Consider the following 15,307-nt stretch of genomic DNA (forward strand, 5'->3'; position numbering starts at 1 on the left):
GATGGAGAGGACCCATAGCTACTTGAGTGGCAGACCTGGGATGACGAACCCACGCTCCGTGCCACCAAAGCCTGTGCCTTTAACCCCTCGGCCAGCACTGTCTTCAGTGGGCACCGAGGATATCCTTTATGGAAACATCATCCTGCCACGCAGGCAGGACCAAGCTCTAGGCTGCTTTGGCCACAGTTTGTGTTCAGAGTGTTCTGTTGAGTGAGAGCGCCTCACGTCATCCTGTACCGGCCAGAGGACAGGCGCTTCCAGACCCGACGACGACATCTTCTTTCCCCGCCAGTCGTGTTTGCGGCTCCTGAGCTCGAGCAGGTCCTCGGCCCCTGCTCCGCCCCCGGTGGCTGGGCTCCGGTCCCCCAGCATGGCTGTGGCACGAGCTTGGGGCACACTCCCCTGTCCCCGCCTCCCTGCCTGGCCGCCCCAGGCCCACACCCAGGCCGCCGAGCAGGACCCCAGGCTCAGGCCCCAGGCCCTGGGCTCCTGCTGGGCTCCCTGCCTCCCCTGGGCCCTCCAGGGGCTGGGTCAGCCCTTTACAACTCTTTCTCTCCTGGATGGCCCTGCCCCACGCCCTTCGTCCTCGACCCTTCTGCACAGAACACACCCAGCCTCAGACGGGAACTGCCCCCCCACCCCGTCCCTACCTCCACGCCCCGGAAACTAGGGTGGCCTCCCTGCTGCGTCCTTCCCAAACCCCCTGCCGGCTCAGCCCGCCCTGGTCCTGTGCCCACTCCTTCCCGTGAAGTCTGTCCCAGCTGTGCAGATAAGCCCTCCCCGGAGTCACTGTCCCCGTCCCTTCACAGCTGGCTCCACCATTCCCCTACCCCGGTGCCCGTCTTGACCTGGACTCTTCCCGGTAAGGCCACCGAGGACCTTCTTGTCACGACCTCACGAGCTTTTGACACAGTGGGTACCCTCTCCTTTTTGAAAGACTCTCTTCCCTTTTCTCTTGATCCTCCAGTCTTTGGCTGCTCTCCTCAGTCTCTTTTGCTCTGCATTCCCTAAATGTCGGCCTTCCGCAGGCTCTGGACGTGACTGCTCTCCTCACCACACACGCTGTCCCTGAGCCCTGGACGCCGTCCCCAGAGCTGCCGCCCTGCCCCTCTTCTGTGCTCCAGAGCTGTGCATCCTGCTCCCGAGATAGCTCCACCCCTCAAAGCCCAGTGCCCTGTTCCTCCTCCGGAAACCAGTCCACAGTTTACAGTTCAGTGCCTTCTAGTCTATTCACAACCTTGTGAGACAGTCACCACTGTCTCATTCCAGAACGCTTCCATAGCCCCAGATGGAAACCCTGTGCCCACTGGCAGTCGCCGCCCATCCTCCACTCTCCTCAACCCCTGTCCCCAACACCTGTCAACCACTAATTTACTTTCCATGTAGATTTCCTTCTTCTGGACACTTCACACGAATAGAATCATACACTGTGTGGTTCTGTGTGCCTGGCTGCTTTCACTTGGCCTGACGTTTTTACGGTTCCTCCATGTTGTAGCATGTATCAGTACTCCATGCCTTTGTGTGGCTGAAAAACAGTCCATTGTATGGACACAGCACAGTTTATCTCCTCATTCATTGATGGACATTTGGGTTGCTGCCACCTGATACCCATTGTGGATATTCCTGCTATGATTTGTTGTGTACAAGTTTTCATGTGAATACCTGGTTTTAGTTGTGTGGGAATTGGAATTTCTGGACCAGATGGTAGTTCCGTGTTTAACTTTTTGAGGAACCATCAGACTTTTTTCCACAGAGACTGTACAATTTAAATTTCTACCAGCAATGTATTAGGGTTTCAATTTCTCTATATTCTCATAACAGATGTGTTTTGGATGTTGACCTCTGCAAAATATAAGCTAATTGTAGACCAGATTTTGTTATGAGATTACCAAGGGGTGAGCCGTATCCCCCTTTTTTGTTACATTTGCACTTTATTTTACTTAAATTACTTAAATAAATCTCACTGGGATTTACAAATTGTTTTATATAGAAGTTTTGTGGTAGTACAACTTTATTTTTTTAATATTTATTTATTTATTTATATTTTCGGCTGCGTTGGGTCTTCGTTGCAGCACACGGGCTTTCTCTAGTTGCGGTGAGCAGGGGCTACTCTTTGTTGCAGTGCGCGGGCTTCTCATTGCGGTGGCTGATCTTGTTGCAGAGCACGGGCTCTAAGTAGTTGTGTGCTTCAGTAGTTGTGGTGCCTGGGTTTCAGTATCTGTGGCACATGGCTCAGTAGTTGTGGCTCATGGACTCTAGAGCGCAGGCTCAGTAGTTGTGGCGAACAGGCTTACTTGCTCCGCGGCATGTGGGATCCTCCTGGACCAGGGCTCGAACCCGTGTCCCCTGCATTGGCAGGCGGATTCTTAACCACTGCATCAGCAGGGAAGTCCACAGTACAACTTTTTTATTCAGATAGATGGTAGAACATTTTAAAACCCAATTCGCCTTGTGTAAGATCCAGTTGTTAATCGTTTTTAAAACTGATGATGGGTAATGGAAGATTGTTGTGGGTTGAACTGTGTTTCCATGAAAAAAAGATGTGTTGAAGTCCTAACTCCTGGCACCTGTGACTGTGGCCCTGATTTGAAATAGGGTCTTTGCAAATGTAATCAAGTTAAGACGATCGTATGGAATTAGGATGGGTCCTAATCCAGTCTGACTGGTGTCCTTATAAGAAGAGATACAGACACAAGGAGAAGGCCATGTGAAGATGGGGCAGAGATTAACGTATCTATAAACCAGAAACACCTGGGGCCACCAGAAGCTGGAAGAGGCAAAGAAGGATCCTCCCCAAGAGGCTTGTGAGGGAACACGGCCCTGCCAGTACCTTGATTTTGGACTTCCAGCCTCTAGAACTGAGAGAGGAGAAATTTCTGTCACTTTAAGCCACTCAGATTGTGGTACTCCGTTCCAACAGCCATGGGAAACTCATACAAGGATGTAGGAGGCTTATTATAAACAGATGAGTTTGTCGCTTCGTTAATGGTCTCTATCTGGTTAACACTAGAAAGAACAGAAAAGTTAACTCAGATGAACTGACATGTATCTTTTGTTTTCACAGGCAAAGGGTGGGGGCTATGAAAGTGAAAGTGCATACCCAAACGCAGAACTCGTCTTCCTGGAGATCCACAACATTCACGTGATGAGAGAGTCGCTGCGAAAACTGAAGGAGATCGCGTACCCGGCCATCGACGAGGCGCGGTGGCTGTCCAACGTGGACGGGACACACTGGCTGGAGTACATTCGGGTACGGAGAGGGCCCGTCCTTTACGTGCTTTCTGCTTAAGATTTCTCTGCAGCTGGGCCATAAAGCTATCTGTCTGTGTCTATCTGGGTGGTTTCTTAGCATTGCAAGTGAGTGCATCTTTGCTGCGTACTTGGGCTTTCATAGTTTCCATGGGCAGCATCCAAACTGTGGTCTTTGCTGGGGGGGCTTTTGTGACATAACAGACAGAAATAATGCTTGCCTCAGATCAGGTTTTTAAAGTACTTTATGGCCCTTTGATAAAGGACCCTATTTACTACTGTAGTTTTTTCTTAGTGTAAGTTTCTCTTTTTTCCCTCCAGATACTAACGTTTCCTAGTGATTCTTAAATTGATTGCATTCTTGTTTGGTTCATTGACCTGAACTTCCAGTGTTCTCCACAGAATTCTTTTTGCTCTAATAGAAATTAAATGTAGCCTGGTTTAATGTGCCTTCTTTTCTGAAGATGCTTCTTGCTGGGGCAGTAAGAATTGCTGATAAAATAGAATCTGGGAAAACCTCAGTGGTGGTGCACTGCAGCGACGGTTGGGACCGAACATCCCAGCTGACGTCTCTGGCCATGCTGATGTTGGACAGTTATTACCGCACCATTAAAGGATTCGAGGCTCTCATAGAAAAGGAGTGGATAAGCTTTGGACATAGGTTTGCACTGGTAAGTTGAGACAGTGAGGTGCACACTTCATTATTTTGCTATATCATATGCATATTCGTATCACACATTACACATACACTCACACACACACACACACACACACACACATACACATACACACACAGGAGATGGCTTCGTGCTCTGTGTGAGACCTGAATTGCCATAAGAGAATGCCATGGACCTCAGCATTGTATGTTCCTGGCAGGGCAATCTTTTTTTTTTTCCTATGTAGGTATCCCTTTATTTTTGTAAAGAATTAAGGTAAAATTCATATAACATAGAATTAACCATCTTAAAGTATATAGTTCCATGGCATTTAGTGCATTCAGTGTTGTGCAACCACCATCTCTGTCTAGTTCCAAAACATTTCATCACTCCCAAAAGGACACCTTGTACACATTAAGTAATCATGCCTCATTTCCCTCTTCCCACCAGCCCCTGACAACCACTAATGTGCTTTCCATTTCCCTGAACTTGCTTACTCTAGATAACTGACATAAGTGGACTCATACAATATTTGTCTTGCTGTGACAGGCTTATTTCACTAAGCACAATGTTTTCAAGGTTTATGCATGTTATAGAACCTATCAGATTTTATCAGTAATTCCTTTTCATGGCTGAGTGGTATTCCATTGTGTGGATATACTGCATTTTGTTTATCCGTTCACTTGTTGGTGGACACTTGGGTTATTTCCATCTGTTGGTGATTGTGAATAATGCTGCTGTGAACATTGGTGTACCAGATTTTGCCATACAAAGTACCATAAGACTGGGTGGCTTAAACAGAAATTTATTGTCTCATCATTCTGGAGGCTGGAAGTCCAAGATCAAGGTTCTGGCAGGGTTGGTTTCTCCTGATGGCTCTCTCCTTGGCTTACAGGCAGCTGCCTTCTTGTTGTGTCCTCACGTGGCCTTTCCTCTGTGCACACACATCCCTGGTGTCTCTCTGTGTCCAGACTTCCTCTTCTTATAAGAACATGAGTCAGACTGGAACAGCCTCATTTCAACTTAGGGCCTTTAAGGATGTGATTCTCTCCCAGTGCAGTCACATTCTGAGGTACTGAGGGTTAGGACTTCAACAGTGCTGGACACACAGTGGTGCTCAGTTACGTGTATCCTCCAGTTTCAATCTTCTAGTGATCTTGTGAGGCAGCTGCTACCATGGATAGATGGGGAAACTGAGTATGAGCTATCTGCCAAGGTCACCCAGCTATTGAGGGTACAGCCAACCTTCAGGCAGGGGTTTCAAGCCTGTGGTCACTCACCCGCTCGGTCTGTCTACTGTTCCTTCCCTCGAGTTTCTGTGGATGAGCTCCTATCTGAAGCCAATTTCTGTCCTTGCCCACCTGTCCCGTGATCCGGCTCGTGGATGGTTCCTGCCTCCATCTCCCCTCTCCCCTTGATTGTTTCCATTGATAGAAACGTGCTGTTACTTATCCCACCCTAAAACCCAACCCTCTTGACTGTACTTCCCCCTCCAGGTGTCACCCTGAACATCTGCTCCCCACTACAACAAATCTGCACAAAACTAGTCTGTTCTGGCTCTCACTGTTTCTCTCCTTCTGGTCTCTCTTGAACCCGCTTCAGCCAGGCTTCCTCCTCACTCCCCCACACCTTCGCCCTGCCACTGCTCTTGTCACAGTCACCAATGGCTGCCAATCTGCTTCTCCTGTTTGGCCTGAGCATTTGATACTGGTCATTGCTCCCTTCTTCCGCAAACACTTTCTTCCCTTGGCTTCTAGGTGGCTACAACCTTCTGAATTTCCTTCTACCTTCTGGTCCTCCCTCTCTCCCCAACTTCTTTTTTTTTTTAACACCTTTATGGGAGTATAATTGCTTTACAATGGTGTGTTAGTTTCTGCTGTATAACAAAGTGAATCAGCTATACATATACATATGTTCCCATATCTCTTCCCTCTTGCGTCTCCCTCCCTCTCACCCTGCCTATCCCACCAAAGCACCGAGATGCTCTCCCTGTGCTATGCAGCTGCTTCCCACTAGCTATCTATTTTACATTTGGTAGTGTATATATGTCAATGCCACCCTCTCACTTCATCCCAGCTTACCCTTCCCCCTCCCCGTGTCCTCAAGTCCATTCTCTACATCTGCGTCTTTATTCCTGTTCTGTCCTGAGGTTCTTCAGAAGCATTATCATTATTACTATTTTTAGATTCCATATATATGTGTTAGCATACAGTATTTGTTTTTCTGACTTACTTCACTCTGTACAACAGACTCTATGTCCATCCACCTCACTATAAATAACTCAGTTTCACTTCCTTTTATGGCTGAGTAATATTCCATTGAATATATGTGCCACATCTTCTTTATCCATTCATCTGTCGATGGACACTTAGGTTGCTTCCATGTCCTGGCTATTGTAAATAGAGCTGCAATGAACATTGTGGTACATGACTCTTTTTGAATTATGGTTTTCTCAGAGTATATGCCCAGTAGTGGGATTGCTGGATTGTATGGTAGTTCTATTTTTAGTTTCTTAATGACCTCCATAATGTTCTCCATAGTGACTGTAACAATTTACATTCCCACCAACAGTGCCAGAGGGTTCCCTTTTCTCCACACCCTCTCCAGCATTTTTTTTTCTAGATTTTTTGATGATGACCATTCTGACTGGTGTGAGATGATGTCTCATTGTAATTTTGATTTGCATTTCTCTAATGATTAATGATGTTGAGCATTCTTTCATGTGTTTGTTGGCAATCTGTATATCTTCTTTGGAGAAATGTCTGTTTAGGTCTTCTGCCCATTTTTGGATTGGGTTGTTTGTTTTTTTGATATTGAGCTGCATGAGCTGCTTGTAAAGTTTGGAGATTAATCCTTTGTCAGTTGCTTCATTTGCAAATATATTCTCCCATTCTGAGGGTTGTCTTTTGGTCTTGTTTATGGTTTCCTTTGCTGCGCAAAAGCTTTGAAGTTTCATTAGGTCCCATTTGTTTATTTTTGTTTTTATTTCCATTTCTCTAGGAGGTGGGTCAAAAAGGATCTTCCTGTGATTTATGTCATAGAGTGTTCTGCCTGTGTTTTCCCCTAAGAGTTTGATGGTGTCTGGCCTTACATTTAGGTCTTTAATCCATCTTGAGTTTATTTTTGTGTATGGGGTTAGGGAGTGTTCTAATTTCATTCTTTTGCATGTAGCTGTCTAGTTTTCCCAGCACCATTTATGGAAGAGGCTGTCTTTTCTCCACTGTATATTCTTGCTTCCTTTATCAAAGATAAGGTGACCATATGTGTGTGGGTTTATCTCTGGGCTTTCTATCCTGTTCCACTGATCTATATTTCTGTTTTTGTGCCAGTACCATACTGTCTTGATTACTGTAGCTTTGTAGTATAGTCTGAAGTCAGGGAGCCTGATTTCTCCAGCTCCATTTTTCTTTCTCAAGATTGCTTTGGCTATTCAGGGTCTTTTGTGTTTCCATAGAGATTGTGAAATTTTTTGTTCTAGTTCTGTGAAAAATGCCGTTGGTAGGTTTTTTTTAAAAAAAACAAATTTATTTTATTTTATTTGGCTGCATTTGGTCTTCATTGCTGCTCACAGGCTTTCTCTAGTTGCGGTGAGTGGGGGTACTGTTCATTTTGGTTCGTAGGCTTCTCATTGCGGTGACTTCTCTTGTTGCAGAGCATGGGCTCTAGATGCACGGGCTTCAGTAGGTCTGGCTCACGGGCTCTAGAACGCAGGCTCAGTAGTTGTGGTGCACAGGGTTAGTTGCTCCGTGGCATGTGGAATCTTCCCAGACCAGGGCTCAAACCCGTGTCCCCTGCATTGGCAGGCATATTCTTAAGGACTGTACCACCAGGGAAGCCCACCATTGGTAGTTTGATAGGGAGTGCATTGAACCTCAATCAAAGTAGATTGCTTTGGGGAGTATAGTCATTTTCACAGTGTTGATTCTTCCAATCCAAGAACATGGAATATCTCTCCATCTGTTTGTATCGTCTTTAATTTCTTTCATCAGTGTCTTATAGTTTTCTGCATACAGGTCTTTTGTCTCCTTAGGTAGGTTTATTCCTAGGTATTTTATTCTTTTTGTTGCAGTAGTAAATGGGAGTGTTTCCTTAATTTCTCTTTCAGATTTTCATCATTAGTGTATAGGAATGCAAGAGATTTCTGTGCATTAATTTTGTATCCTGCTACTTTACCAAATTCATTGATTAGCTTTAGTAGTTTTCTGGTAGCATCTTTAGGATTCTCTATGTATAGTATCATGTCATCTGCAAACAGTGACAGTTTTACTTTTCTTTTCTGATTTTGATTCCATTTATTTCTTTTTCTTCTCTGATTGCTGTGGCTAAAACTTCCAAAACTATGTTGAATAATAGTGCTGAGAGTGGGCAACCTTGTCTTGTTCCTGATCTTAGTGGAAATGGTTTCAGTTTTTCACCACTGAGGATGATGTTGGCTGTGGGTTTGTCATATATGGCCTTTATTATGTTGAGGTAAGTTTCTTCTGTGTCTACTTTCTGGAGAATTTTTATCATACGTGGGTGTTGAATTTTGTTGAAAGCTTTTTCTGCATGTATTGAGATGATCATATGGTTTTTCTCCTTCAATTTGTTAATATAGTGTTTCATATTGATTTTGTGTATATTGAAGAATCCTTGAATTCCTGGGATAAACCCCAGTTGATCATGGTGTATGATCCTTTTAATGTGCTGTTGGATTTTGTTTGCTAGTATTTTGTTGAGGATTTTTGCATCTATGTTCATCAGTGATATTGGCCTGTAGTCTTCTTTTTTGTGATATCTTTGTCTGGTTTTGGTATCAAGGTGATGGTGGCCTCGTAGAATGAGTTTGGAAGTTTTCCTCCCTCTGCTATATTTTGGAAGAGTTTGAGAAGGATAAGTATTAGCTCCTCTCTAAATGTTTCATAGAATTCACCTGTGAAGCCATCTGGTCCTAGGCTTTTGTTTGTTGGAATATTTTTAATCACAGTTTCAATTTCAGTGCTTGTGATTGGTCTGTTTATATTTTCTATTTCTTCCTGGTTCAGTCTCAAAAGGTTGTGCTTTTCTAAGAATTTGTCCATTTCTTCCTGGTTGTCCATTTTATTGGCATATAGTTGCTTGTAGTGATGTCTCATGATCTTTTGTATTTCTGCAGTGTCAGGTGTTACTTCTCCTTTTTCATTTCTAATTCTATTGATTTGAGTCTTCTCCCTTTTTTTCTTGATGAGGCTGGCTAATGGTTTATCAATTTGGTTTATCTTCTCAAAGAACCAGCTTTTAGTTTTATTGATCTTTGCTATCATTTCCTTCATTTCTTTTTCATTTATTTCTGATCTGATCTTTATGACTTCTTTCCTTCTGCTAACTTTGGGGGTTTTTTGTTCTTCTTTCTCTAATTGCTTTAGGTGTAAGGTTAGGTTGTTTATTTGAGATGTTTCCTGTTTCTTGAGGTAGGATTGTATAGCTATAAACTTCCCTCTTAGAACTGCTTTTGCTGCATCCCATAGGTTTTCGGTTGTCGTGTTTTCTTTGTCATTTGTTTCTAGGTATTTTTTGATTTCCTCTTTGATTTCTTCAGTGATCTCTTGGTTATTTAGTAGCGTATTGTTTAGTCTCCATGTGTTTGTATTTTTTACAGTTTTTTCCTGTAATTGATATCTAGTCTCATAGCATTGTGGTTGGAAAAGATACTTGATACAATTTCAGTTTTCTTAAATTTACCAAGGCTTGATTTGTGTACCAAGATATGATCTATCCTGGAGAATGTTCTATGAGCACTTGAGAAGAAAGTGTATTCTGTTGTTTTTTGGATGGAATGTCCTATAAATATCAATTAAGTTCATTTTGTTTAATGTGTCATTTAAAGCTTGTGTTTCCTTATTTGTTTTCATTTTGGATGTTCTGTCCATTGGTCAAAGTGGGGTGTTAAAGCCCCCTACTATTATTGTGTTACTGTTGATTTCCCCTTTTGTGGCTGTTAGCATTTGCCTTATGCATTGAGGTACCCCTACGTTGGGTGCGTAAATATTTACAATTGTAATATCTTCTTCTTGGATCGATCCCTTGATCATTATGTAGTATCCTTCTTTGTCTCTTTTAATAGTCTTTATTTTAAAGTCTATTTTGTCTGATATGGGAATTGCTACACCAGCTTTCTTTTGATTTCCATTTGCATGGAATATCTTTTTCCATTCCCTCACTTTCAGTCTGTATGTGTCCCTAGGTCTGAAGTGGGTCTTTTGTAGACAGCATATATATGGGTCTTGTTTCTGTATCCATTCAGCCAGTCTATGTCTTTTGGTGGGAACATTTAATCCATTTACATTTAAGGTAATTATCAATATGTATGTTCCTGTTACCATTTCCTTAATTGTTTTGGGTTTGTTATTGTAGGTCTTTTCCTTCTCTTGTGTTTCCTGCCTAGAGAAATTCCTTTGGCATTCATTGTAAAGCTGGTTTGGTGGTGCTGAATTCTCTTAGCTTTTGCTTGTCTGTAAAGGTTTTAATTTCTCCATCAAATCTGAATGAGATCCTTGCTGGGTAGAGTAATCTTGGTTGCAGGTTTTTCCCTTTCATCACTTTAAATATGTCCTGCCACTCCCTTCTGGTTTGTAGAGTTTCTGCTGAAAGATCAGCTCTTAACCTTATGGGGATTCCCTTGAATGTTATTTGTTGCCTTTCCCTTGCTGCTTTTAATAATTTTTCTTTGTATTTAATTTTTGATAGTTTGATTAATATGTGTCTTGGAGTGTTTCTCCTTCGATTTATCCTGTTTGGGACTCTCTGCACTTCCTGGACTTGACTGACTATTTCCTTGCCCATGTTAGGGAAGTTTTCAACTATAATCTCTTCAAATATTTTTTCAGACCCTTTCTTTTTCTCTTCTTCTTCTGGGACCCCTATATTTCGAATGTTGGTACATTAAATATTGTCCTAGAGGTGTCTGAGACTGTCCTCAAGTTTTTTCATTCTTTTTTCTTTATTCTGCTCTGCAGTAGTGATTTCCACTATTTTATCTTCCAGGTCACTTATCTGTTCTTCTGCCTCATTTATTCTGCTATTGATTCCTTCTAGAGGATTTTTAATTTCATTTATTGTGTTGTTCATCATTGTTTCTTTGCTCTTTAGTTCTTTTAGGTCCTTGTTAAACATTTCTTGTATTTTCTCCATTCTATTTCCAAGATTTGGGATCATCTTTACTATCATTACTCTGAATTCTTTTTCAGGTAGGCTGCCTATTTCCTCTCCATTTGTTTGGTCTGGTGGGCTTTTACCTTGCTCCTTCATCTGCTGTGTACTTCTCTGTCTTCTCATTTTGTTTAACTTACTGTGTTTGGGGTCTCCTTTTTGCAGGCTACAGGTTTGTAGTTCCCGTTGTTTTTGGTGTCTGCCCCCAGTGGCTAAGGTTGCTACAGGGGCTTGTGTAGGCTTCCTGGTGGAGGGGACTGTGCCTGTGTTCTGGTGGCTGGGGCTGGATCTTGTCTTTCTGGTGGGCAGGGCCATATCCTGTAGTGTGTTTTGGGGCGTCTGTGAAGTTAGTGTGATTTTAGGCTGCCTCTCTGCTAATGGGTGGGGTTGTGTTCCTGTCTTGCTAGTTGTTTGACATAGAGTGTCCAGCACTGGAGCTTGCTGGCCATTGAGTGGAGCTGGGTCTTAGCATTGAGACGGAGATCTCTGGGAGACCTCTCGCCGATTGATATTACGTGGGGCCAGGAGGTCTCTGGTGGTCCAGTGTCCTGAACTCAGCTCTCCCACCTCAGAGGCCCAGTCCTGACAGCCGGCCAGAGCACCAAGACCCTGTCAGCCACACAGCTCAGAATAAAAGGGAGAAAAAAAAGAAAGAAAAAAAATTTTTTTTAATAAATTAAATTAAATTAAAAATTTTAAGTAATAAAAAAAGAAGAGAGCAGCCAAACCAATAAACAAATCCACCAATGATACCGTGCTAAAAACTATACTAAGATAAACATAAAAATCAGGAAAAAGTCAGTTGCATACAGTAAACCCCAAGTCTACAGTTGCTCCCAAAGTCCACCGCCTCAATTTTGGGATGATTCGTCGTCTATTCAGGTATTCCACAGATGCAGGGTACATTAAGTTGACTGTGGGGATTTAATCCACTGCTCCTGAGGCTTCACTCTCCCTAGCTTCTTAATGTTGGGGTGCCCTAGATCTCAGTCCTCACATCCTTTCTTTTCTTTCTGTATGCTTCATCCCTCACTGATCTCAGCCAGTCCCATGATTTTAAATGCATGTATTTCAAATCTGTCATCTCCTCCCCATTGCCACTCCATCCCCCTTAGTTCAGGCCTGGCTAGCACCCTCAGGACTATTATGGCAGTCTCCCTGTCTCCTTCCAACCCACTGTCCCCACTGTAGCAGATGGGGCATTACGTAAAGCAGATCTGGTGCCGACTCTCCCCAGCACAAACCCCTCCGAGTCTGCCCATGGCCTACTGGGTTGTGGGCAAACTCCTCAGCGCCACATTTGGGGCCCTTGGTGATCTGGCCCTGGCCCACCTTTCCAGCCTCGTCTCACCTCTCTCGCCTTGCCTCAACCATGCCCTGCTACTTGTGGCACCCCCGGTGGCCGCCACCAACCCCCCCACCCCCTGAGCCTCCCCACTGCTTCTCATAGAATCTATCCCTGACCAGCCAGAAGCAAGTTCCTCCTGGTCCTTCAAGTTCTATCTCAAGTAAGACCTCCTCCATGACTGTGACTCATGACTTTCCCGCCTAGCTTCCTCCTCTAGACCATCCCGGGATGGCTGCTTGTTCCTTTGCAGCCCCACCATACGCGTCTCAGACTAGGAAGCCCCGGCGCACTTTATCGCCTCTGTTATTTACAGGTCTTCTCCTGCGACTAAACCACAAGTGAATTATTCATTGAGCACAGATCCTGGGTCTCATGTGTCTTCGTACCCCAGGTTCCTAGCCAGGGGCCTGGCCTCCACTGGACCCCATGAAACCACCTGAAATCCTGAGGGCTGGGTGGGGGGTGCCTTGCACGCACCGTAAGAGTTCAATGCGTGTCTATTAAAAGAAAGAATGAATCTTAAGTTGTAAACTGTCAGTGCAAAACTTCCCCTGGTGCCTTAAATACTGAGGAGTAGGTTACACAAATTATTTTATAAAGGAGTACAGAAATAATGCAGTGCACGCAGCCACTCTGGAAAACAGTATGGCAGTGCCTCAAAAAATTAAAAATAGAACTACCATATGATCCAGCAATTCTGCTTCTGAGTATATACCCCAAAGAAGTGAAAACAGAGACTCAAACACTTATTTGCACACCCATGTTCATAGCAGCATGATTCACAGTAGCCCAAAGGTGGAAGTATCCCAGTGTCCATCAACAGATGAATGGTTAAATAGACTGTGGTCTATCCATACAGTGGAACGGTATTCAGCTTTCAAAGGGAAGAAAATTCTGACACCTGCTACAACACGGATGAATTAAGAGGACATTATGCTAAATGAAAGAAGCCAGTTGCAAAAGGACAAATAAACTGCATGATTCCACGTGTATGCAGTATCTAGAGCAGTCAAATCTGTAGAGACAAAGGAGGATGAGGGGATCCAGGGGCTGGGGGAGGGGAATAGGGAGTTACTCTTTCAGATTGGGAGGTTCTAGAGACGGATGCTGGTGATGGTTGTACAACAGTGTGAATGTACTTAATGCCACTGAACTATACACTTAAAATGGTTATGATGGTAAATTTGATATGTATATTTCACTACAATTAAAAGGTTTTTTTAAAAAGAAGGCAGTATACTGTTCCTTTGAGGTGTTTATGTTGACTTGGTCATTTCTTTCTTTTTCTGTCTTTCTTGGTGACGATTTCGTAGGCCCAGTATTTCTCGATCTTCCTGTGTGGTGATCGCCTTGTATATTCATAACTTTCTTTTTCGTCCTTTTGCTTAGTCATCAAATTACTCGAAGTTTTTGTTAGAATGCTCACTCCTGAGCTGTTTTTAACTTGACATTTTCAGTGTTTTTGTCAGTGCTGTTTATGTGTTTGAAATTATCTTTTACCTTTTAATGTGAATCTATTAACATCTTGTAAAATATCAAAAGGTATGATATACAATACTGGATATCAGTTATGTCTTAAAACTGGAAAAAAACCTGGAGATACAATCCTGGACTGCCTTGAAGACTCCCCATTACCATTTCAACAGTGAGGCTTTGAGGTTCTCTGAGTCATGCAGAATTGGCTAAAACTTGTAGACTGTTAATTGTTGTTTTGATTCTCAGACTTCCTGACATTTCTGAAAAATGGGGGAAAAAAACACACTTGTGGAGAAGACAGGCAGTCGTCATGTGCTTTGTGAGCTGCTAATTGCTGGTCCCACATTGACACCGAGCACTCGGTGTGGTGGCTGGGGTGGACTGAAAGGTCGGCTGGCCTTTTGCTTATGACTTCTCCATCTCCACTACACTAAAGGGTACTTATAAAGCAATCAACGTGTAAAAACAGGACGCTGAAATTTTGTTTCCTAAGTAATGGCAGTCGGTTCAAAGCAATGAATGCTTTGAGTGCCTTTTATGTGCCGGGAATTCTGTTAGGCCTCGGGACATATAAATGAGGCATGCTTCTTGCCACCAGGCAATTTAAAGTGACTTTTGAGAGGACCATGGCATACATTAAAATGTTTAACCTCTTGATTGTTTTCAGCGAGTGGGCCATGGCAATGACAACCATGCAGATGCTGACCGATCCCCTATATTTCTTCAGTTTATTGACTGTGTTTGGCAAATGACAAGACAGGTGAGAGATTTCAAGTCTATTTCTGACCTTTATAGTCTGATCCAAGCATATCTTAAAGTTGAAGACAAACTTTAATTTCAGGTTCATTTAAAGTGAAGATGTGTGTGTGTTAAATATGACCCCTTCTGTTATTTAACTTAGTTTGATTCTAATTACTTAGAAATATAAGCAGAAAATTGGAAACCAACTTCACACCAAAAGGTGCTTTTCTCCTGCAAGTGGTGTTTGTCCATCATGCTGTCCAGCAGCTGTGCAAACCCTGCCCCTCAGTCCTTCTCTTTCTTTCACTTGCCCTCTCTCTGTCAGGGTAAGCAAGCACAGCCTGCTGCTGGGCAGGTACTGGAAGATTCCCAGGTGTTAGAAATGGGGATGTGACTGAACAAAGGGGGTGGAGGCCAGGGAATCCAGGACCCTCTATGCCCCACCCCAGGACACAGACCCTCCCACCCCAAGGTGAGGAGGAAAAGGACTGTCCCAGGACCAGTGGCAGATAGGAAGCTGCTGAGCATCTTGTCATTTCTTACCCGGCAGTGCGTGGGGTCCTGTTAAGCCAGGTGGCCACGCAGGGGTCTCCCTTCCCTAAGCCAGTCGGCCCAATGGTCAGCAGGCCAGAAGGCATGTGCTGTTTCTTCCCTCATCTCCAGCGTCGAA

General features: G+C 43.7%; 1 protein-coding gene across 7 annotated transcripts in view; it reads left to right on the plus strand.

The window, feature by feature from the left end:
* Positions 1-15,307, plus strand: part of MTMR1 (myotubularin related protein 1) — a gene marked incomplete at its 5' end in the record, with an annotated part of 71,091 nt that overhangs the window by 42,096 nt on the left and 13,688 nt on the right. For all 7 annotated transcript variants that reach the window (XM_079728172.1, XM_079728173.1, XM_079728176.1 and 4 more), the window contains 3 exons: positions 3,065-3,250; positions 3,714-3,920; positions 14,564-14,656. In XM_079728172.1, coding sequence (XP_079584298.1) covers positions 3,065-3,250; positions 3,714-3,920; positions 14,564-14,656 — 486 coding nt within the window. The remainder of the gene's footprint in view (positions 1-3,064; positions 3,251-3,713; positions 3,921-14,563; positions 14,657-15,307) is intronic.

Source organism: Hyperoodon ampullatus (assembly GCF_949752795.1).
Source record: "Hyperoodon ampullatus genome assembly, chromosome: X".
Taxonomy (NCBI): Eukaryota; Metazoa; Chordata; class Mammalia; order Artiodactyla; family Ziphiidae; genus Hyperoodon; species Hyperoodon ampullatus.